The following is a 23,441-nucleotide window of genomic DNA, read 5'->3' on the forward strand; positions in this document are numbered from 1 at the left end:
ATAGATCAGTTGGTTCTCCTCTCTATTCCTTGGTGTAAGGTCGCCGGGACGCTATTCGTCTCAGTCACTCGAACAATGTGCGTTACAAAACTGCGCTCCACTTGCGGCACCGACACTAAATTCTGCCGAAACAAAACTGATGTGTGACTGTACTGTATTCCCCGTATATAAACGGGGGAAAGTTGCATTTAAAAGGAGGAGTAAAAAAGTTATTTATTTTCTGGAATAAATTAATTTAAGTATAACATTTTGACAGTGTCCAGGTGGCCAGTCCAAATGCGTAACACGATAATCGTGATAACGGGCTTCTACGACTTTATGCATAAACTACAGTGCCTTTGTTATGATACATGTATGTTCAAATACGAATTGTACATTTAACACAAATTTAGAGTAATTTTACGCAGATGACAGCTATAATCCTTCTCAAATAGGTAAGACCTTGTATCTATCACGATGTTCACGATCTTTTGATATCCCACAGACCACCACATGAGATATACTCACTGGAACAAATTTTTGTAACGTTTTCACGGCAAAGCAAATTAAATAGGTAATCTCTAAACTCAGTAACTTCACGGACATTCATACAAAGCACGAGTTGATCGGCATCGACATACGATTTCAATATGTACCTAAGTCAGATTTTAGCGTTTTCACGGCAAAGCCAATGAAATAAGTAGGTATTTTTGGAATCCTGACCTTACAGATATTCATAAAAGGCCCGAGTAGATCGGCCTCAACAAAAGATTTCGATTAAGTAAGTCAGATTTTTTTTATATTAGCTTATAGATTATTTCGATTTTGGTTTAAAGCCTAAGTATTGAGGGAAATTGATTCTTTTTTTACGTTCATTATACCTTGATACCTATACAATCTTTAATATCGGTAAACTGGACTCCGCGTTGTTCTATGTTAAATACCTACTCTTTCAAATTCGATGCTGTCACACAACGTGCAGGATTATAACTTAGTGGAGTATTAACAGTGGCGGAGCGTGAGAACAGCTCTAGTTTAGACCACAGATTACGATTTATCTGTGAACTAAGCTGCTTTACACGCATCTTGTAAAGTAGGGTAGGTAATAATAGTAGGTATTCCTATTCTGTGCCAACTGGCCACGCTATTGCAAGGATAATAAGCCAGTAAACTATGTTGTGCGGAACATAATCGTTCACGTCTTAAGCCCTACAGGACGTTAGCACAAATGAAATAACTAGACAAAAGAGGTGTAATTTTAACGCCTGTTACACCCATACAGGGTGTACCGTCATGACTTAAGTACTTCTTAGGAGGTATCGCGAAGTCAAAATGAAGTAAATTTGTATCTAATTCACTACATTTTGAACCCGAAAATCGTTGTCAAAACCAGTTCGCGATTCCGTTTTCATAGTAATAAGTATAGTTATTTTTCCCAAATTCCATTCAAAATAAGGCGCCGGTTCTTCCTATTTTGGATTGGTGACTTAGTGACGGACTGAGGTCTTTAAATGGAACCCGTTTTGGTTTATCTCTGAGCACTTACTCTGCATTCACTTTTACGTCTTGTGGCGCAACTATCGGTACTGTTTTATGGCGACGGATGAGGATAGGTTAAACTACGCAGTATGACTTGTTTCACTAAACGAAAACACAGTCAATGTATTCATATTCCATGCCAATTCCTTAAATTTTATCACCTGTACCGAGAAAGTTACCCAACAAATTTCCCGTAACAGCGCTATTCTTCAAATCGTCATTTGAACAATGAAATTATTGTCAACTCATAACTCAGATAAACACATTTTGATTATTGCGGTTGTCATTACAAATTGGTTACAAACTGCAGTATACAAAATAGCGGTTGGATTGCCGCGGTTACGACGAGCGGTTATAAAACGCTAATGCAAATAGGTACAAACGATTGCGTTGCACATTGATTTGTTTCCCATCTCCATTACAAAACTTTACGATTTTAATTATAATAAACTCAAAAACGTATTACCTATAATGATGTTGCTATCAAACCTACAGAATTTTGCAATAATTACCACTTTTGTGCGACTCCTAGCCTCATTCTCGCAACTATAATCCTCATCTCTTATGTTTAACAACAAAAGCAAAAACCAGTCGAGAAAAATCTGGAACGTACGCAATATATTATAGTAAAGAACCTGCTAGTCTGTAGAACGCAGCGTCGAGTGGCATCTTTCGAATGCCATCACTTTTACTCTCAAGTTATGTCAGACATAACGGGTGGTCGTTGACTTCACATTACTGTTATTTACATATTTTTATTACATTATCGCATACACAGGAAGGAATCTGAATGCTGAGTGGAATTATAGCGATTGGAGAAACATGGTATTCATTCAAGTACATGACATATTATTATATTAACCAGCCATCAGAAAGTATCTGTTTACCTAGGTACTTAATAACTTTACATAGGTTCTACATAGCCAAATAAGGAGTTTCCGAAACCGACGTGCGTGTATGAAGAGACTAATGAATGTGGAGGAAGCGAAAGAAGTATGTCAGGATCGTGGCTCGTGGAGATCTAGAGTCTCTGCCTACCCCTCTGGGAGACAGGCGTGAGTATATGTATGTATGTTATCTATAAAAATAGAATTAACTTGATTGTTGACCCGGTCCAATCATTATTAAGCATCATTACTAAACTTTACTACACTCACGAGCAATGAAAAACTTCCAGTTAAATACATACGGAACGGGAATGGCCAGATGGAACTTTTTCATTGCTCATGAGTGTATAAAACAGATAAAATACAAAACAGATCCTTCGGGTTGAACATTGAACTGCCGTTGAGAAGCCCACTAATAAAATTTCACCCTGCATAAATAACAGTAATGTCACGTTGTAATAAAATACCAACTATAATCACAGCAATTGCAATATACACTGGGCAGTACATAGTAAGTACATACATAGTGATAGTGAAAATAGGAAATGGTTACGGAAACGACTCTCAAGCTTACTAGATAGTTAAAGCCCATAGCCCCTTAGTTGGTAATTACCACTGCGGTAATGTAGTTTTTATAAACTTTCCTTCTTAATAATAATGGCTGTAAGATTTATGGCTGCTGATGTGGTAGTGTAATGTTATTTATGTTCATAAAAAAGTAATGAGTTATACCTCTGACACCTCTGGTGTGGACCTAAATAATACTTAGATAAATTTCAATATTTTCTTTCTTTAAAAAAAACTTTTTAGAGAAAAACCATGATGTGTATTTTTAAACTACATAACATAATACTTACCTAGATACGTTGATAAGTACATACTTACCATAATTATAATCATAAACATTAAAAAACAATGCATATGCTTTAGTAAATACTTAATAGTAAAATTTCAGTTTCAAATATCATACTATACTCTGCGTTATCTTCATTCAATCGTCAGTAAAAAAGTACAATAGGAGAAACTCGTTCTCAAAATCTGAAAAAACATTGATTTAACTTAATTTAAATGGAAATTATAATCAAAGAATCATCACCATTATTAGTAGGTATCAGTAACATGGCTAAACGAAAACTATGAATACTGAACTTACCGCACCCATAGTCTGAACTCCCACAGGCACCACACCCATAGTAGTCACTCTGATAGGGTCTTGAACTCGACTCAAAAAAAGTTTCAAACATTTTCTATTACTGACATTCATGCACTCCCAGGGCATTCCGTATACAGCATCTATCAGTTGTTCACTCTGAAAATAAATAAATGGATGTTTGTAAAAGACTTTGAGAACTTTTCAATTTATAATTGGACGTAGTTACGCAGAAAGGCCTCAATCCACAACTTCGTCAAAATTGAGTTATATACTAGAACATGCTATTTAATGTAGGGTCTACCTGTCAAGAAAACAAACACAGTAAAAAACCAACTACAACATACTTTTTTGATGTGGGGGACCAACCCACATTGTATGAAACACACATTTTTTAGTTTCACATAAAGGACTCAAGCTGTTTGAGTCCTTTTACAGAAACGCATTTCCTATGAAACCATGAAAAATTTAGTTATTCATAAAAGACTCAAGCGCTCTGAGTCGTTTTAGAGAAATACGTATTCATTAAAAAAAGACAATTTGTATTTAGCAGAAAGGACTCAACCCGTCTGAGTCGTTTTAGAGAAATACTTATTCATTGAAAATAGACAATTTGTATTTAGCAGAAAGGACTCAAACCGTCTTGAGTCGTTGTAGCGAAATACTTATTGATTGAAAGAAGTCAATTTGTATTTAGCAGAAAGGACTCAAACTGTCTGAGTTGTTTCATAGAATATAAGTTTTTAATAAAACAGTTCAAATTTTATTTGGCAGAAAGGATTCAAACTGTTTTTCCGTCTCTTGGCCACTATTCTGTCACCGCATTTTTCCACCTTCCGTCCCCCCACGAGCCAAGTATCCTGCCACTCCCATTTCAGTTCGGCGACCCGCATACCGACGTTGAACACTTTCCTCTTTTGACGGATAACCACGTTGGGAATACGTCTAAGCGAAATACTTAACATGGCTTGCTCTATAGCTCTTTGTGGAACTCTGATTCGGTGCACAGTTTCGTTGGTCATCGTCCATGTATCGGCACCGTATGTTAGTGTGGGCAAGTCACATTAGCAATTAACAATCCATAAGCAGCGTCGCTCGACTCTCAAACATCTATCAGATTCATACAAGTTACGCCCGATTTGATAGGCGGGCGACGATGCCTAAGGATTGTTAATGGCAAATTTTCGGTGGTGATAACTCCAAAGGAATGTCACAAGGTGACTTAGTTCTCACACGACTGTCGGACCGGGAACCAAATCGACCACATTTTAATTATCCGAAAATGAAGACATTCACTTCTAGATGTTAGAAATACTTAAGAAGGGTTGCTAAAGTCAAGAGTGATCACCACTTAGTCGTTGGAAAAATCTGCTTGACCATAGCGGGAACTCAGAAGCAGGCCACAAGATCTGCCAAAGATGTCGCTGTAAATAAGCTGCAGGACCCAGAAGTCAGAAGATAACTTAGTATCCAGATCCACAACAAATACCATCAACCTACTAAGTGTGGGCGACCCGCCTCAATCAAAGATAACTGCACTGGCATTAAAGACATGTTTTAAAAAATTTGCGAAGAAATAATAAGGCACAAGGAACACTTAAAGAAAAAATGGATGTCTAAAGGAAAATGGCATATGATCAACTCTCCAAGGAAGACTTAACATCGAACTAGACTACCATTCTAAAGAAGCACGAGTTGCGTACGAGTATTTTCTTTGAGAACAAAATATCAAACGTAATTTAAAAAAGGACCAACGCTGTTGAGTTGTCTGATTCTGTTGTGCAGTCTGATTCTATATCTTGGAGAAAACAAATAGCGGCTGCCATGAAGGATCTATAGAAAGAATCAAATAAAATTTGCAACAAACCCCAGGATATCTCCTTGTTACTATGGATGACCGACTTGTAAGATGGTATGACCACATTGCCGAAGTTTTTAAAGATCTAAACCAGTCTGCATCTGAGGAGTTGGATGCAGATTCAATAAACCAGGAGCATCTTGTATATCCAGATCTTGATTTATGTCAAGAAGCATAATCGTAATCATTATGATTATAATAAAATCGATAGCAGTCGTTAAGCCTACTCAGAGACCTTCGGGCGGCTTGAAAACATCTGACAGTCGGGTTGCCCAATTACCCGTCAACTCTGTCAGCACAAGCTTCCTTGTGTTGGGGTCCACTAACCCACACTGGGACAGAGTAGTGGACTAGGCCTAACCCTTTCCTTCATTGGAAGGAGACCCATGCCCCGGCAGTGGAGATGTGACGGGTCGTGATGATGGTTAATGATTATGAGATTTATAATTATTCTGCATCTTGACATAAATTTTAATATTCAACCGCAAAGTAAAGTCGAAGTGATACGGACCATATGATCGCTGAAATCCCACTTTTCAGCGATCGTATGGTAAGCACAGGGAACGACGGATATCCTACGGAGGCATAAAAAGGAGGATAGTTGCAATATACCGAGGATGATGAAGTGAAGTTAGAGTAAAAGAGAATTTTATTTATGTCCAACTTTATCCTTTGAGGTTTGCTTATGTTCATATTGCTTTATCCTGAAAATTATGGGATAAATACGGGTCGTAGACACTTACTAAAAAAGTGGGCTTCCATATGGTAAAAAAATATATCAAAATCGGTTAAGTTGATCCAGAGTTTTGCTCTTGGGAACACATTTCCGGTTAGAATTTTATTCATGCCCAACTTTTTTCTATGAGGTTTGCTTTCCGTCAAAATGCTTTATCCTGAAAATTATGGGATACAAACGGGTCGTAGATACTTACTAAAAACGTAGGCTTATATTTTGTAAAAAAAATATTAAAATCCGTTAAGTTGATCCAGAGTTTTGCGCTTGGGAATACAGTTCCGGTTAGATTTTTATATAGATGTGAAATGTTGTTTCCGATTACATTTCAATATAAATTATTTAATAATAGGTTTACTTTTAATATATTATTTTTATTTTGTGTAAAAAAGTAATGTCTTGTGTCTACAAAATAAATATTTTACTTTAAAAACCATATTGTTATTTAAAAAAATATTTTATAAAAATAAATATTTCGTCGCAGTCGTAGAACAATGACGGATCTGCAAAACAGCAACTTTACAGGAGAGCCACTTAAAGTTTTTAAACTACGTTTTGTTGAATAAAATGAAAACGGCTGAAGCAATTTATTTGAAATTTGGTCACATTGTTATTCGAACGGACTTTTACAATATGGCCTGCATAATTAATCTGTAATAAGTCTAGGTTTCCTGAAAAATCAGATATGTCATTGTTCTATGGATCCTACTATGTCGCATTATATGATACGTCGTTTTTTTACGGACTACCATTGCGTATCTAATGGCGTACTATATTTTTCGTCGTTGTTTTAGGGAATATATGGAAAAAATAAGAGACGGATATTTAATGAACCTATTTATGTAAGCGCTGTATTGTTTTGTTTAAGTCCTAAATATAAATAAAAATAGTTTTTTTTATAAAATATTGTTTATTAAAATTTAAAAACACTTAAATTCAAAGTACAGCTCTTATTAAAATCAAATAAATTAATACAAAAATAATATTTCGTTCTACAAAATTTAACATTATTTTCAAATGTCGTTAACAGTAAAATCACGAATCAATCAAGTTATTTAACTTTAAAATTATCAAAAAAATCAAATATAAACGAAAAAACACAAACAAAACTATCTTTTCTTATAATACTAATATTATTTTCTTCTAAAATATTTAGGAACGTTATTAGGAACATAAAGTTACAAAAAATACTGTTACAATCAACTTTGCATATATTTATATTATGCTTAAATAGTAGTTCACTCAGAATCTTCATCAGTCTCATTCTCATTCGTTGCAACAGCACGACCATGTGGCAGTGCGTTGAAATAATCATGGTGCTTATTGGGTATTATCCCACTCTTACACAGGTCAACCAGATCTTTAAACTTATCATTTGATATAGGTACCGGTTCAATATAAGCGGTTTTCAGGGCAATTGTGGCACAATTTCTAGTCTCTTTACGCACAACCAAAGTCTTATATTCATCGTCTAATTTATATTTGTAGCGTAGTTTGTTAGGTTGATCTTCTTCTACCATCACCTCTTTTATTTTGTTCCACGTCATCCTTTCATTTTGAGTATTTTTAGTCCAATTTTTATTTTTCAGTATCTCTTTAAAGTCGTACACCAGATCCTTTGTCACATCTATCACTTCGTATGGATTTTCAATTTTTGCCCACCTTATCAGTAATTTCCACTCTTCTGGGGTGTAAATCAATTTATGTTCCGCAGCTCTCTCGATAACTGAATGGACAGAGTCGCCCTCGTTTTGAGTGTGGCCCCTTTCAAGGAAACGGTGAGTTATGGTGACTCCAAATTCTTTTGCTGCATGAGCATACATTGCGTATACTATTCGGTTCCTGTTTTGGCCGGCACAATTGTCTGACCAAAATCGGAATTCCTTAACGCCTTTACCAGAAAATTCCTTCATAAAATTGTAGAGACAACTGGAAACCTCGTTTGCCCCACGTTTTGCGACACTATCATCCCATACATAACAGTAGCCTTTTTTAGTAGTCATGTCATAAATTGTAAAGTTATAGCAAGATAGTTTCCGTTTGTAATATAGAATGCTCATTTGACCATGAGGACAGGTAAGCACTTTCTGAAAGTCAAAAGTTGCACATACGATCGTGCCATTCGAATCTTTTGCTTGGTTTTTGTCAGTGTTCTTTAAATCTCTGGCCACATTTTTGTTTCTTTGATGTTTTTCATAGTCGGCTTTCAAATCCTCAGAAGGATTTTCAGTGTGCTTAAAAATGTGACATTGGTCACAAGTATCCTTTTTTGGTATGTGAAAACTCAAATTAAAATGAGTGTTTACTATGTCTCGATACTGTCGCAAACTTGTAGCTTTATGTGTATACTTCTCCAAGTCAGGCCACTCCTTATACATTTCATACATCCGTGAGATACTAAGACTGCCATCCAAGTACAACCTTTTTGATGATTTTCGACAGTAATGGGATTCAACTGGGACGAAAGCATTGACGTGAGCACATACGGAGAGTATCATTTCGTCATTGATCACTTTCTTGTGGGCAGTGTGACATCCACGCATATCTTTTCCAACAGAAGTACTACCATCATACTTTTTCCACGCAGTTCTTGCCATCCGTTCGCTAATACCCAGGGTATTTAAAAACATGGTCTTGCAAACATCAGTCTTCACGTATGTGTCATCATCAGAAGTATGTTTCGGTAGGAAATACTTATAAGTGAATTGCCTGTTGTGTTTTAATTCTCGTTGAAATGTTCTGCTCTTATTTGCTTTATTGGTATAATTGAGTGGATGAATATCAAACTGCCATATGTCACGTCCACGCAAAATTTGGGAAATGGAGGTTTTTGTTTTCTCTATAATGTAATGGTCATAGAACTTGCCCCGTGATTTAATCAGTTGACTTTTGACCTTAAGAATGTATTTTAATAAACAAATCCATTATAACACTCATAGAAAGGCGTAAAAGTTAATAAACAGTTTGGACTTATAGCAGTTTGATATGCCCATACAAGACTTATGCTGTTTTGATATGAGTCATAAGGACTTATAGTTGTTTGAAAAATACTAATATCATGGGCCGGACTCAGTAAGACTAATATAGTCTATATTCTTTTAAATACAATGAAGTTAATCAACCAAAATTTATCGGTAGGAAAGTACCTAACTACCGTATTATATTCTACCCGATACGGCCCTGTGTTTACTACGAAAATGCTTTGTGTTTGACACGTGGGTTGGAAAAAAAAGGGTTTTAAACTTACTTCGCCATAGTTTTCTGTCGTTTTTTTGCTACACTCTTCAATCTGTTCCTTTAACGAGCTTTATCAGGGTCCACAATCACAATTTCCTCAAAATTTTCATTCATATTCGTTATAAAACACTGGGAGCACACACCACAGCCTCGAAATTCTCACCAAGTATGACGCCATTTTGAAAAAAATACGCTCTGTGATTGGCCGGAATGGACTTGTGAAAATTTATAATGCGAAACGGTTAGACTTAAAAGGATTTGAAAAAAACTTACTTTTTTAACGGCTTTTTTCTCATGGATGCCTTGCACTTATTGGAACTTGAAGGGCATAGGCAAACTGACATTTTAACGGAGAATACGACCAAATCAAAAAGTGAATTTTTCGGGTAGGTGGACATATGGCAGTTTGATATTCATCCACTCAATTAGCAATGTGCAACCACTGCTTTGTTCTGTCTCCTAGTTGCCAAAATTTGTCGAAAATTTGTGATCCCCCCTGTTCCTGAGCAACGTAGAAGGTGCTGGAGACGGTTGATTGGAATCTGGACCAATGGTGGAGACTGATGGACAATCATACTTATCAGTATCATGTTGGCAGCAAAACGGATCAGCGCATTGGGCATGGATGTTGCCTGGAGACGGAACTGGTGTTTTATTATCATCTAATTGGCAAATGTCATTTTCGGTGACTGTTGTGGATTTTTCTGGGTATAGTGATGCTGCAGTTGGTGTATCCGACTGATCATTTTCCATAATAGTTTCAGTTTCAGGTGAAGGTGGTACTGTTAAATTGAAAATAGGGGTGAATGGCGTCGCCGGCGAGTTTACATGATCGGGCAGCAGTGAATTTACTGATTGTGGGCAGTCGATCAATGACATTGGTGTCATCTTATCTGTAGCCATGTAAGGATCCTCTCGAACTGAATTGGTTGGTTTGTTTGGCATCCCATGCAAATCGTTAGAAAAAACATCATTCCAAACATCCCGCATGACACCGTGCTCCCATAAGTCAGCATCTGCCTCTGGCGGTAGAGGTGATGAACATGGCTCCACTGAAAAAAAGGACATGATTTTTACATTGTTTTTTTGCACATGGTTTTAAAAACATAATAGATTACCGATAGTCGATCCAAAATTCATAAATTTATTTATTTTATAATGAAAATACGTGTCATTATTAAATAACAACGACGCATCTTAAAACCATTCCAAAGAATAACGACGGTTATGTGCATACGTCTACCACATATCCATAGAACAATGTCGGTTTGTACAAAACACAAGTACTTAGGACATAGAACACAGTCGCAATTTAAAAACCGTCACTAAATATTACAAACAAACAACATTACTTTTTTTTAATACCATACATAGTTTTAACTTATTACTCAATGATTTAAGCAAAATTTGGGCGTTCATTTTATTATTAACAAAGTCCCAAGAAAAGCGGCGGATGTGAGAAACCGTCTCTCTTCTATGGACGGGGTAGGAAAAAATAAATTACTTAGAAAACAGAACTTTTAAATAATAAATATAACAAAAACATACCTGGTGTGCCTGCTTGAGGCTCCTGTACTTTGTTTAGGCATGTTTCTTCTTCAAAATCATTATTTTGCTCGTCACTTGAATTTCTAATTTCGTTTTGATTTTCATTTAATAAGGCAATAATCCTTTTTGCCCTTCCAGTAGCCATGGTTAACGATACTCATAAACTAATAATACCATAGCAAACACAATTCCTTAGAAAATACGGCACTAAAAATATTTATGTAATAATTACGTGATCCGTGCGCGCCTACATTGAACACTGACAAAACAAACAAACCGTCGCGCGGTAGCGGGGCGCGGGGGGTGAGGGTCACCGCAGAACATCGACGAGTCGTCGCAAGCGTCCATTTACTACGCGAAAAAATCAAAACCGTCAGTGTTCTACTCTGTATCTCGCTTATTATAAAAGATTTTTTTAAAAACTTTTGTTTTATTGGTAGATAATGCAATTTTAAAGAAGAATCTGCAATAATCCGAAAATCGAAAAAAATCAGATCCGTCACTGTTCTACGATTGCGACGATTTGGTTGGATCCTTTCTGCGAAACGTTGAATTTCCCTGCTTGCATAGAAAAAGCAATTTAGGAGAAAGGATCCAGGTGCATATTTTCATTAATAACTCAATAAATATTCGTTATAGCTACACCATGATTTGCAATAGTAAAATAACAATAAATATGCATAATTTAAGATAATTTCCACATATAAGATGCTTTTCATTGCTGAAGAATACCGATTAGAACTTTAAACGTCTATATCTCAGAACTAGGTTTGTGTGGGTTGAGTCCTTTCTGCGTAACTTCGTCCAATTATTACTTAAATTCATATCATTTTGGTTTTGTATTTATTTAATAAAACATTGGAAGTTATACATAAATAAAAAAAACTGAATAATAACAACAAAGTATTTAATTGTAGCTCATGTCATTCATGAGAGCACTACTATTTAGTGCAGTGCTAGTTGCTACATAGTATACTCACATATAAACCAACTATTTCAAACGTGATAGACGGCACCGCAAGGTTCCCCAGTGACACTCCGAGGAGGCACAGATTACGCACCAACGCATCTTGATCCTGAATTTATAAAACACATTGTGACATTCCTTGGGAATAAGGATCTTACATTGATTTGAAACTAAACCGTTAAACGGCCATGGCTACTAAAATTGTAACATTGGTTTTCGCCCTTGACTCAAGGAACAAAGTGCAATACAAGGTGTGATCCATAATATATTATGGCTAGTAAATAACCCATTGAGATAAGGGTGAAAGCAAAAAAAAAGTAGCCATATTATCAATACTCACGCAGCGGATACACTCGAGTAGCAGCACGCAAAGGTTGACCAGGTGGAACATGTAATTCAGGCCCAGAATGGGACCAAAAAACGATGAGACCTCCTCAGCAAATCTGGAATTTACCAAGAGATTAGAGACTGCTCACTCGCTCATAATATTAAAACTTATAAAATGTACACGGCCATTTGATCATTTCTATTCGAAAAATAATTATCATACAAACATCTAAAACCAAGAAATGCACATTACCGTGTAATATTTTTATGATATTTGATCATTCCAACCAGAACATTATGAATGTTTTTATTTTCATCTTCATCATACCAACTCATTAGGTAATTATCTTTAACTCTGCCAGGAACCTGTATTGTAGTGATTTTCTTTGGTCGCGGAAGGTATTCCATGTTATGTTTCAGTATTCTAATGTGCCCAATGATTTGAAAGACGATAAGAGATAGAAAGGAGTCAACGGTGAAGATGGAAATACATCCAATGTAAGTGAAGTAGATATTGATGATTGTCAGAATGTAAAAATAGTCCAAACAGTTGAAGCCAGGATAGTGGAAGTAAATAGCCAACTCCACATCGATGCCTTCTAAGTTGAGGCTGCGAAATGCCCCCGCCTGATAACTGTGGTATATTGCTGGAGCACTGAACGCCAGGGGCACTATCACAATGATCCCCAAATGATACATGGTGCAGTAGAAAGAAAACTGATTCATTTTTGCAAACACCTGCAAAAAATATAAAAAGTAATAGCTACATTATGTGAAATAGTTTTATTTGCAAAATAACTTAAAAAAAAAGTACTAACCTCTGCTTCATAACCACTGTTATGTTTGTGATTAATTAAATGAAACTCCGTAAGAAATGTTTTCAAAATGTCATGGTATTTTTGAAAATTTGGTAAAAAGCACCTTGCCTGTAAAGTAAATAAAATAAGGCCGTACATGTGTACAGGGTAGCGAGGAAAATCGGGGGAAAAGAAACAAGTAATTATAACCAACATAGCTTCCTCCTCAACTTCTCTTATATTATCCCAGCAATATTTATCCTGATGTTAACTATAATAACCGCCAAAGAAAATATTATAAGTTAGTTCTTCAGTTTTACTCTCATGAATTTCATTGGTACTACTTATATTTAACTGCCTCTGTGGTCTAGTGGTAGAAGCTTCGCTTCATGGCCCAGAGGTCCCGGGTTCGATTCCCGGGTGGGACCATCAATTTGTGTTTCTAAATTGTGGTTCTAAGTTTGGTTAGGACATAGAAGGCTGATCACCTGATGTCCGAAACAGTGAAACGATCCATGCTGTCGGATGGGCATGTAAAGCAGTCGGTCCTGCGCCTAGCTCTCTCCAGTCGTGTCGGTCAATCCGTCCCATTGGGTTATGAGAGTGATGGAACAGAGAGTGCTCTTGTGTACTGCGCACACACTTGGGCACTATAATCTACTCCTGCGTAGATGGCTGATCTCAAATGAGATTGGCCGCCGTAGTCGAAATTCGGCTAGGAGGACATTATTATTATTATTACTTATAGAAAAATCTACTTACTATGATCATGAAAGTGAGAGAAGCGGTGATGTAGAGCAGTCCAGCATCAAGGAACGGTATTTGGTCAAAGAATACCACAATGTACATTATTTGTCCCGCAAATCCAATCAAGTTCTGAAGGACAATTTGTACCTTATGCCATCTGATTAATAGAGGTACATTTTCACCAAGCGCCTCGCCCGGCCAAAATCCATTCATCCACATAAACTTTTTCATCATTTGAATGTAGTTCAATTCCATATAATTTTCTTTATTGTTATCATTGGGGCCAAATTTATCAAATAATCTTGAAGAGGCCATGTTAGGAAATATTATAGCAACAGCCTTGATTTAAAATAAAAGAATAAGTAGGGTAACGTAACGTACCTTGGGACGCTTGTACCTCAGGACATTGATTGTATTTTAAAAACAGGCTAAATAAACACATTAAAATTCTACCCTAGGCATAGTATTTTACTCGCTTGGCAAAACTAGTGAGTCTCGTGATCATACCAGCATCTAGTGTGTGGTGAAGACAGTATGAAGTTTTTTGGGGTCAAAAGTAGCTTTTGTATAGTTTTTTGTGTTGCTTTATCTCATTGAGGCATGCTCAAAATAAAGACATGGATGTCACGTATAACTTTTCAGTTACTTAATTTTATGACATGGCAATTATCTGAAAGATTCCTATTAATTAAAAATAAAGATATTTAAATTTTGGTTAAATATTGCTTTTTTGTACCTTGGGACACGATTAAATTTGTACCTTGGGACACTGTTTCCTATGGCTTTGTACTATGGAAAATTCAAACATCTAAATAACGCCTTGTATCTCTGTTCTTATTAGTGCCAGAGTGAAACTAGACAGAAGAGAGATGCAGTAAATAAATAAGAACAGAGATATAAGGCGTTATTTAGAAGTTTGCATTTTCCATAGTACAAAGCTACAGGAAACAGTGTCCCAAGGTACAAACGTGTAACGTACCTTGGGTCAAAACAAGCATTTTTACTTTTATCTTAATTTAATAAAATCTGGCCACACTAAAGCTTAAGCACAAATACTAGTGATAATAGATTATATATCCTACCGAATAAAGAAAATTTCACATTAATATCTTAGTTGTACGCTGCGATAGCTTCATTCAAAGTTGGGGTAGTCGAAAATGTCCCTAGGTACGTTACGTTACCCTATGTGGAATTAGACTAAGTTAGATACTTCATACTTTCGTTGCTTTAAGGTTATAACTTATTCGTAATACATTATTGCATTAAATGTATGTATTTAAGATAATTTGTTTTGATAATCGTATATCAACATAATCAAAGAACTTTATCGGAAAATCATACCAAATCATGAAAAATAGATTCGATAGGCAATCTGTTATTATTATACAAAGAGTTTCTTATTATAATAAAGCTGTTCGTTTCACATGCTATAAAATAAATTAATACTTGTGCTGTGGAATCTATAAAAATACACGAGACTTGCTATGCTTTTAGGCTGGGACATACATTTATGCGCATTAGAAATAGAGCAAATAAAACCGCAATCTTTTTTTTATTTGCTGTATTGTAAACACATTGTAAATATGATTATATTATGATGATTTCATACTATAGAATGCTTCCGATTAAATGAACTTTAAACATTGATTTTGTTTCATCATTCAATGGTCAGTAAAAAAGTACAAAATGAGAAACTTTTCCTCAAAATCTGTAACAAACACAAAAAACATATTGACTAATGACTCAAGTAGCATTTTTCTTTATATAACAGCTTTTAAAACAGCCATGAGATTCTCTCTTACACTCTTAATTTCATTGACAAGCAGTTTGTCTCCATAATATTTTGTGTAGTACCTTGTGACTCATGGGTACATTAAAAAAACTATTTATACATATTATTTTATCACCAACTCATAGAACGTGGCCCCACGGGTGCAATGCGTTGTGACAGCGTCGCAAACATACCTAATTAAGTATTTTTTTATAATTACTCTTCTTTTGTGACGACGGAACTCAACGTACAAATGGGGCCTCATCCTTAGACGGTTAACAAACGACTCTTACCGATCCCATAGTCTGTACCCCCACAGGCACCACACCCATAGTAGTCACTCTGATAGGATCTTGAACTCGATTCAAGAAGAGCATCAAACATTTGCGGTTACTGACATTCATGCTCTCCCAGGGCATTCCATACACAGCATTGATTAGTTTTTCACTCTGTAAAGAGAACGGTCGGTCAAAGGATTGTCTCAACTTTTTTAAGGGTCAAAGTTGAAAATTATGATAACGAAATATTTATATGTGGCTTAAATAATGAGTTCATTTTAATGGTATCCTTAGTGAATGATTCAACTTACATAAGTGCTGACAATCTCGAAGGTGATAGAGGTGACGAGCAGGTTGCCCAGCGACACCCCGAGCACGGATAAATTACGCACTAGAGCATCATGTTCCTAAATTGTAAACACAATAGCCATTTTACGAATTTGATCCATTTTTTTATAATTAAATAAAAAGACTCTTGGATATTAACCAAGATACCTATATTATATTTGCTAACCTTATGAAATACTGAAAGCTTATAAGATTGAATTCTTAAGTACATAGATAGACTATTATAAGTCCCACCAAATGTATGTAAAATCAGTGATGATTTTATGACGAAATAATATATAACTTACACATCGTATACATTCCAGCAGCAGTACGCACAGATTGACCAAGTGAAACATGTAGTTCATTCCCAGAATGGGTCCAAAAAACGATGATATTTCATGCACATATCTGAAATTCCGAAGTTATAATAAAAACACCATCCAATAGTTTTGAACTTTGAGGATAAATAAAATTAAAATAATCTTACCGCATTATATATTTGTGGTGTTGCATCATTTCAACTAGAGCTTTGTTAATGTATTTATTTTCATCTTCATCATACCAGCTGAGGATGACTTTATTCATGTTACGTCCAGGAATCTCCACTACCGTTTTTTGTTTTGGCGGTGGTAGATTTTCCATGTTATATTTCAATATTTGGAAATGTCCAATGATTTGGAAGATGATAAGAAACAACAGCGTGTCAATACAAAATATGGAAATACATCCAATGTAAGTGAAGTATATGTTGACGAACGTCAGAATATAAAAGTAGTCAAAACAGTTGAAGCCAGGAAAGTGGAAGTAGATGGCCATCTCCACATCGATGTCTTCAATATTTAAGCTGCGGAATGCTCCAGCTTTGTAACTGGTATAAATTGGTGGTGCGTTAAATGCAATGGGCACTGTCATAAACATAACAATATGATATATGGCACAATAGTACGAGAACTTGTTTATTTTCTCGAAAACCTGTAGACAATCATTATTTCACTTAAAACTTAACGAAAAAAAATATATGTTGTTTACAATCAAATAAAGACGTACCTGTGATGCATAAACACTGCTGTGATTGTGATTAACTAAGTGAAACTCCGTAAGGAATCTTTTTAAAATATCATGGTATTTTTTGAACATTATTAGACTGCATCTTCCCTGCAGATAAGATGAAATTTAATTGTGATATTTGAGGCAATCTGTCGCTAGTAAAAATACGCTAAGTAAGTAAAAGTAAAGTAAAATAGCATTTATTGCCAAAAACAAATGAAACCTACTACATAAAATATTTAATTCTTTAGTAAAAACTAAACACATTACATTGGAGTATAACAAGGACAGTAACTAGAATTAAGTTTGGTCACACTCAGTATATTTATATAAATACTATAAAATAAGAAGCTTACCAACATCATAAAAGTGACAGATGCAGTGATATACAGAATCCCGGCTTCAAGAAACGAGATTTGGTCAAAGAATACAACGATATAAGTGACCTGCCCCACAAACCCCCAAATGTTTTGCAACATCATCTGAATCTTGTGCCATCTGACGAAAAGAGGCACTTTTTCCCCGAGAGCCTCGCCAGGCCAGAATCCAGTCCACCAAACGAACCTTTTCATCATCTGTATGTAGTCCAAATCCGTATAATGTTCTTTCCTGTTGTCATGGGAACCAAACTTATTAAGGATCTAATTACAGCTAATAACTACCAACAAATATTATAATAAACCAACTGCTATTGACTTTATTTTTGAAATTACAGTGAAACAGGGTGAATAAAAATGGACGCACTTACATGATTATAATTATTTCTTTCAAACAACTTATAAGACTTAATTAACTCTTTTAGTTTATCCGAATATGATGCGTGAATTAGTAGGTACGGATTTGTAGAAGACTAAGTTATCCTATATATTTCTTTCTTGCTTTTGCTTAATAAGTAGTTCATAAGTGGACAGTTTTTATTGAATTGCTCGTTAGTAATTATCATTATTGTGGTACTTAAGTTTCCCTTTTATCATAATAATGCAATTAAGTACAAATTAGATAAATAAATTAGATAATGATTAAAGGAAATATACATAAAACCGATTGAAATATATGTATTTATGAGATGTTTTAGAGCGGTGGTAGCTCAGTCGGGTAAGCGCCCGCTTCTCACACCAGAGATGCGGGTTCGAATCCCGGCGCGACATGTACCAATGAGTTCTTTTCTGAATTTAAGTACAATGTAGGTATACCATCGCTCTTACGGTGAAGGAAAACATCGTGAGGAAACCTGCATATCTAGATTTAGCACATCTAGATATGTGAACCCACCAACCCGCCTTGGACCAGCGTGGTGGGGAAATGGTCCAAGCTTAGGAAGGCAGTTTAGACCTTGGGGATATGCACAAAGGTTCCATTCGAGAGAGCCAGGTGCAGGTACTGTTACCCCCACAGAGAATAGAATAGAATAGGATAGAGAATAGAGAGATGTTTTTTGTTATTTTAATAAATTATAAACTCTCTTAAAGTTACCTAATAATATTAAGAAACCTTTTAATTAATAACTAAGTATACTAAACGTATCCATAGATATAAAATAAAAAAAAAACATAAAGTTTTCGAACAATAAGATTATATTTTAATGTAATGAAACTGATTATAATGTACAATCACTTATTCTATGGATAGTAAGAAGGTGCAATACGAGAAACTGGTTTTCAAAATCTGCAAAAAAAGATAATTAATGTATTTAACGTGTTAACTGGTTTCATGCAATCTTTATACTTATTTGATTTACTCTGACGGTAATAAAGGAAGGTATCAAAATTCTAGCCAAACCCTTGGAGTATAGAACTATAGAAACGGATTCATTCAATCCACCTAAAAATCCAAACTCAAAATTTAGTTATCGATTAAACATACTGAAGTATAAGTATATAAGAATATATTAATTATAATAATATATTTATTTATTTGCTATTTATTATTTAGCTGCCAGCCTACTTGACGGAGCTACACAAATAATAGACACAAAAAATAGCAATATCTGCTTCTACACAGACAGTATGGCTATTTTGGGTGCCTTAGGCAGAACTGTAACAAAATCTATATTAATTTTAGAATGTCACAGAACACTGGAAAACCTTAGCATTTCAAATAATGTAACAGTACAATGGATTAAAAGTCATAACGACAACATAGGAAATTGCGAGGCTGACCGACTATCAAAAATGGGATCAAATACCCTACCAATAGGGCCAGAACCGTTTATTAGTTTGTCATCAAAGGCAATAAGGCAATGTCTCACCGATAAAACACTATCTGAACATAATCAGGAGTGGAAAAATCGGGTAGATTGCAGACAGACTAAAGCGTTTATTGTATCACACAACCATAAACATACACGCTACTTACTCAACCTGTCCCGTAGTAATATATTTATTATTAATGGTAGGATTAATAACAGGACATTGTTGCGTGAATAAACACTTAGGTATATACCATAGGTACAGTATTGTGCAAATTAATGTGAACACGAGAGAAAATTTGAAAAAAATACATTTATTGGTTCTAAAAAAAAAAAATAAGATATACCTATATTAATACAATTTAAGTTATTTTAATAGAAAATGTGTCCTCCCTGGCTTTTATAACTTATTCAACACGTTTTGGCATAGAATCGACATGATTTTAACAGTTTTCTGATATTTACTGGTTTAAAAAACTTGTATGGATTACAGCCTCAATCATTTTAGTTTTTCTCGTGCAATCCGTTTTACGAAGTCTAACTTTGACGATGGCCCACTTATTTTCAATGGGATTAAGTGCCGGTGAGTTCTCTGGCCATCCAAAGGCATGATATCTTGTTGTCTTTGAAATATTTAAGCATAATTTTGGACACGCGGAATGGAGCTGAATTTTGTTAAAACTCGCTAAAATATAGTGACTTGCAAGAACGGAGATTAGAAGTTGAACTAAGAAAATTTTATGATAACGGTCAATAAGTTTTTCAACAAAATTCGCCTCCATTCCACGTGTCCAAAATTATGCTTAAATATTTCAAAGACAACAAGATATCATGCCTTTGGATGGCCAGAGAACTCACCGGCACTTAATCCCATTGAAAATAAGTGGGCCATCGTCAAAGTTAGACTTCGTAAAACGGATTGCACGAGAAAAACTAAAATGATTGAGGCTGTAATCCATACAAGTTTTTTAAACCAGTAAATATCAGAAAACTGTTAAAATCATGTCGATTCTATGCCAAAACGTGTTGAATAAGTTATAAAAGCCAGGGAGGACACATTTTCTATTAAAATAACTTAAATTGTATTAATTTATTTCTGTTTTTTTTATTTTAGAACTAATAAATGTATTTTTTTTTAATTTTCACTGGTGTTCACATTAATTTGCACAATACTGTAACTCAACTAGTCCCTTATGTAGGACATGTAAGGAAGTAGATGAGACGGTTGAACATATTCTGTTAGCTTTTCCACCTACTACAGAAACAACAGAGCGCCTACCTCAGCTATTGCAACACCCAGGCCTGCTACTCCAGTTTACTCGGGAGCTAGGCTGGCTGAGCTAAAATCAAGGGGATTTGTACAAAGGTTCCACTCGAGAGAGCCACGTATACAGGAACTTCACCCCCTATGAGAATAGAATGGAATAGAATATTTATTTATTTATTATATATATTATTATTGCAATAGCGACTGTAAACAACCCTTACCGAGCCCATAGTCCGTACTCCGACGGGCACCACGCCCATAGTAGTCACTCTAATGGGGTCTTGCACTCGATTCAAGAAGAGCATCAAATATTTGCGGTTACTGACATTCATGCTCTCCCAGGGCATTCCATATACAGCGTCTATCAACTTTTCACTCTGTAAATAAAACATATTTGACATCAGCTTGATGGCCAACTTTAGTTTCGGCAAAAGGACCTATAATAAAAGTAGTAAGTAAGGAAATCTCAGACACGGCCAAGTTAGACAGAGAAGAGAACCCTCTTAATAGATAGCGGCAAGCCGATAGAAATATGTACACAGACAAAGACATTGTGTGTTGGCGAAAACTTAGTCTTGATAAAATCGGGCTACAAACGATAGCCAATTGGTTTGAAATAATGATGAAGGAAAGAACGATTATTGTGAAAAGAATGAATCCACTTACGTAAATACTGACTATCTCAAAAGTTATCGAAGTGACGAACAAATTTCCCAGTGAAACTCCAAGCAAACATAAATTCCGGACTAGATCATCATGTTCCTGGATCAAAAAAATATTACTAATTCATTAAATCTAATTATTCTTCAAGATATTTTTAAAATTATCATGACGACCCATCACGTCTCCACTGCTGGGGCACGGGTCTCCTTCCAATGAAGAAAGGGTTTTTTTTTAAATGATACTAGGACTGATATAGCGTAACTTCAATCAATCAATTTGCCGCTATGGTCATTGTTAATAATCGCGACAGCATCGCTTGAAAGAGCAGCTAAGGTAAGTTCTTAGACCACAGAATGTCATTTTCAAAGGCAACCTTTGTATACTAACAGAGAGTGACATTGAAGCTATACTCACGCAGCGGATACACTCTAGCAGCAGTACGCATAAGTTGACGAGGTGGAACATGTAGCCTAGTCCCAGGTTGGGGCCAAAAAACGATGATATTTCATCCACAAACCTGAAATTCAAAATATTTTTTTTACTAAAGGTAGTTTAACGGTTTCAATATATAATTTTAAGCTTACTTAGCCTAATTAAATTTGTCTTACCGAACGATGTATTTATGATGTTGTATCATTTCAACCAGTAATTTATTAATACATTTATTTTCATCATCATCATACCAACTCAAAGTGACGTTATTTCTTTTACCTCCAGGAATATTGACCACTATTTCTTGTTTCGGTTGCGGTAGATTTTCCATGTTGTGTTTCAATATTTGGAAGTGTCCGATGATTTGAAAAACGATGAAAAACAGAAATGTGTCAATAGTAAATATGGCGATACTGCCAATGAAGATGAAGTAAATATTGACGATTGTAATTATGTAGTAGTAGTCAAGGCAGTTAAAGCCAGGGTAGTAATAGTAAACGGATAACTCCACATCGATGCCTTCGAGGTTCAAAGTTCTGAATGCCCCAACTTTGTAACTGGTATACATTGGTCCAGCGTTATACGCTAGAGGTATAAACATAATTATTCCAATATGATAGATTGTACAAAAGTAAGAAAACTTGTTCATTTTTGCAAATACCTGCAGACAAAAAAATACATAAATAAGGAAAACAATAATTTATATGTAGGTAACTTCATTTGTAATAAAATTTTACATACCTCTGCTTCATACCCACTACTGTGTTTATGATTAACTAAATGAAACTTTGTGAGGAACGTTTTTAATATTTTTTGGTATTGATCGAAGAATAATAGACAAGATCTTCCCTGAAAAATAAAAAAAATCACTTAGGCTACGACTTCTACGAGTATATGGTGCAAGACTAAAAGTTAATAATTGTAAACATATAGATCAGAAATTGTAAACGTAGAACATAGATTCAGATGGAATCAAAAAAATAAAATGATATTTAGTGGTGTTTTTGTAATTTTATATTATTTTAATCAACGACAATTTCCAAAATAATAGTATTTATTTATAGGTACTCACTATCACCATAAATGTAAGAGATGCTGTGATGTACATTATTCCAGCATCAAGAAACGAGATTTTTTCAAAGAATACAACTATATAGGAGACCTGTCCCACAAACCCGCAACTATTTTGCAGAATCATTTGAACCTTGTGCCATTTAACAAATAGGGGTTCTTTTTCCCCAAGCGCTTCACTTGGCCAAAATCCAGTCCACCATACAAGTTTTTTCATCATTTGTATGTATTTCAGATTCGTATAATTTTCTTTGCTGTTATAATAGAAACCAGAAATATCTAGTTAATAACTATTTTCCAGAAATCTAACCAAAGTTCCTAATAGTGTTAGATATCGATACTACAACATTGGAGATGGATAGTAAAATGTCAAGCAAAGAATGCCAAAAGGTGTATACTGTATTAGGCTTGAAAACAATGGTGGAAAATTCTGTATATCTATTAATATTGATTAATTAATGGATCTAGGTATATGTAGTATAAACTTATTTAAATAAGTATAATTTAAAAAGCTACGTACAACATGATTGAAACTTTCAAATAATTTGCACGATAAATTGTATGTACTTAGGTATATTTTTACGTCCTGGTTTTATGTTAGTAACTTTGTGACCAGGTGCATAGT

General features: G+C 35.1%; 2 protein-coding genes and 1 long non-coding RNA gene across 8 annotated transcripts in view; 1 reads left to right on the top strand and 2 right to left on the bottom strand.

Annotated features, from left to right (window-relative positions):
• Positions 1 to 23,441, top strand: part of LOC105388727 (cadherin-89D) — a 109,133-nt gene that overhangs the window by 27,851 nt on the left and 57,841 nt on the right. The window lies entirely within an intron of this gene.
• Positions 15,371 to 16,586, bottom strand: LOC125488693. The gene is made up of 4 exons (XM_048621917.1): positions 16,454 to 16,586; positions 16,130 to 16,225; positions 15,834 to 15,989; positions 15,371 to 15,477 (listed from the first exon to the last, which is right to left on the bottom strand). Exons 1-4 carry the CDS (start codon positions 16,511 to 16,513, stop codon positions 15,427 to 15,429), a joined length of 363 nt encoding a protein of 120 aa, XP_048477874.1. The 5' UTR covers positions 16,514 to 16,586; the 3' UTR covers positions 15,371 to 15,426.
• On the bottom strand, positions 22,487 to 23,435 carry LOC125488694. The gene is made up of 3 exons (XR_007266404.1): positions 23,337 to 23,435; positions 22,818 to 23,070; positions 22,487 to 22,594 (listed from the first exon to the last, which is right to left on the bottom strand). It is a non-coding gene; the product is annotated as an uncharacterized LOC125488694 (long non-coding RNA).

This window comes from Plutella xylostella, chromosome 6, assembly GCF_932276165.1.
Source record: "Plutella xylostella chromosome 6, ilPluXylo3.1, whole genome shotgun sequence".
Lineage (NCBI taxonomy): Eukaryota > Metazoa > Arthropoda > Insecta > Lepidoptera > Plutellidae > Plutella > Plutella xylostella.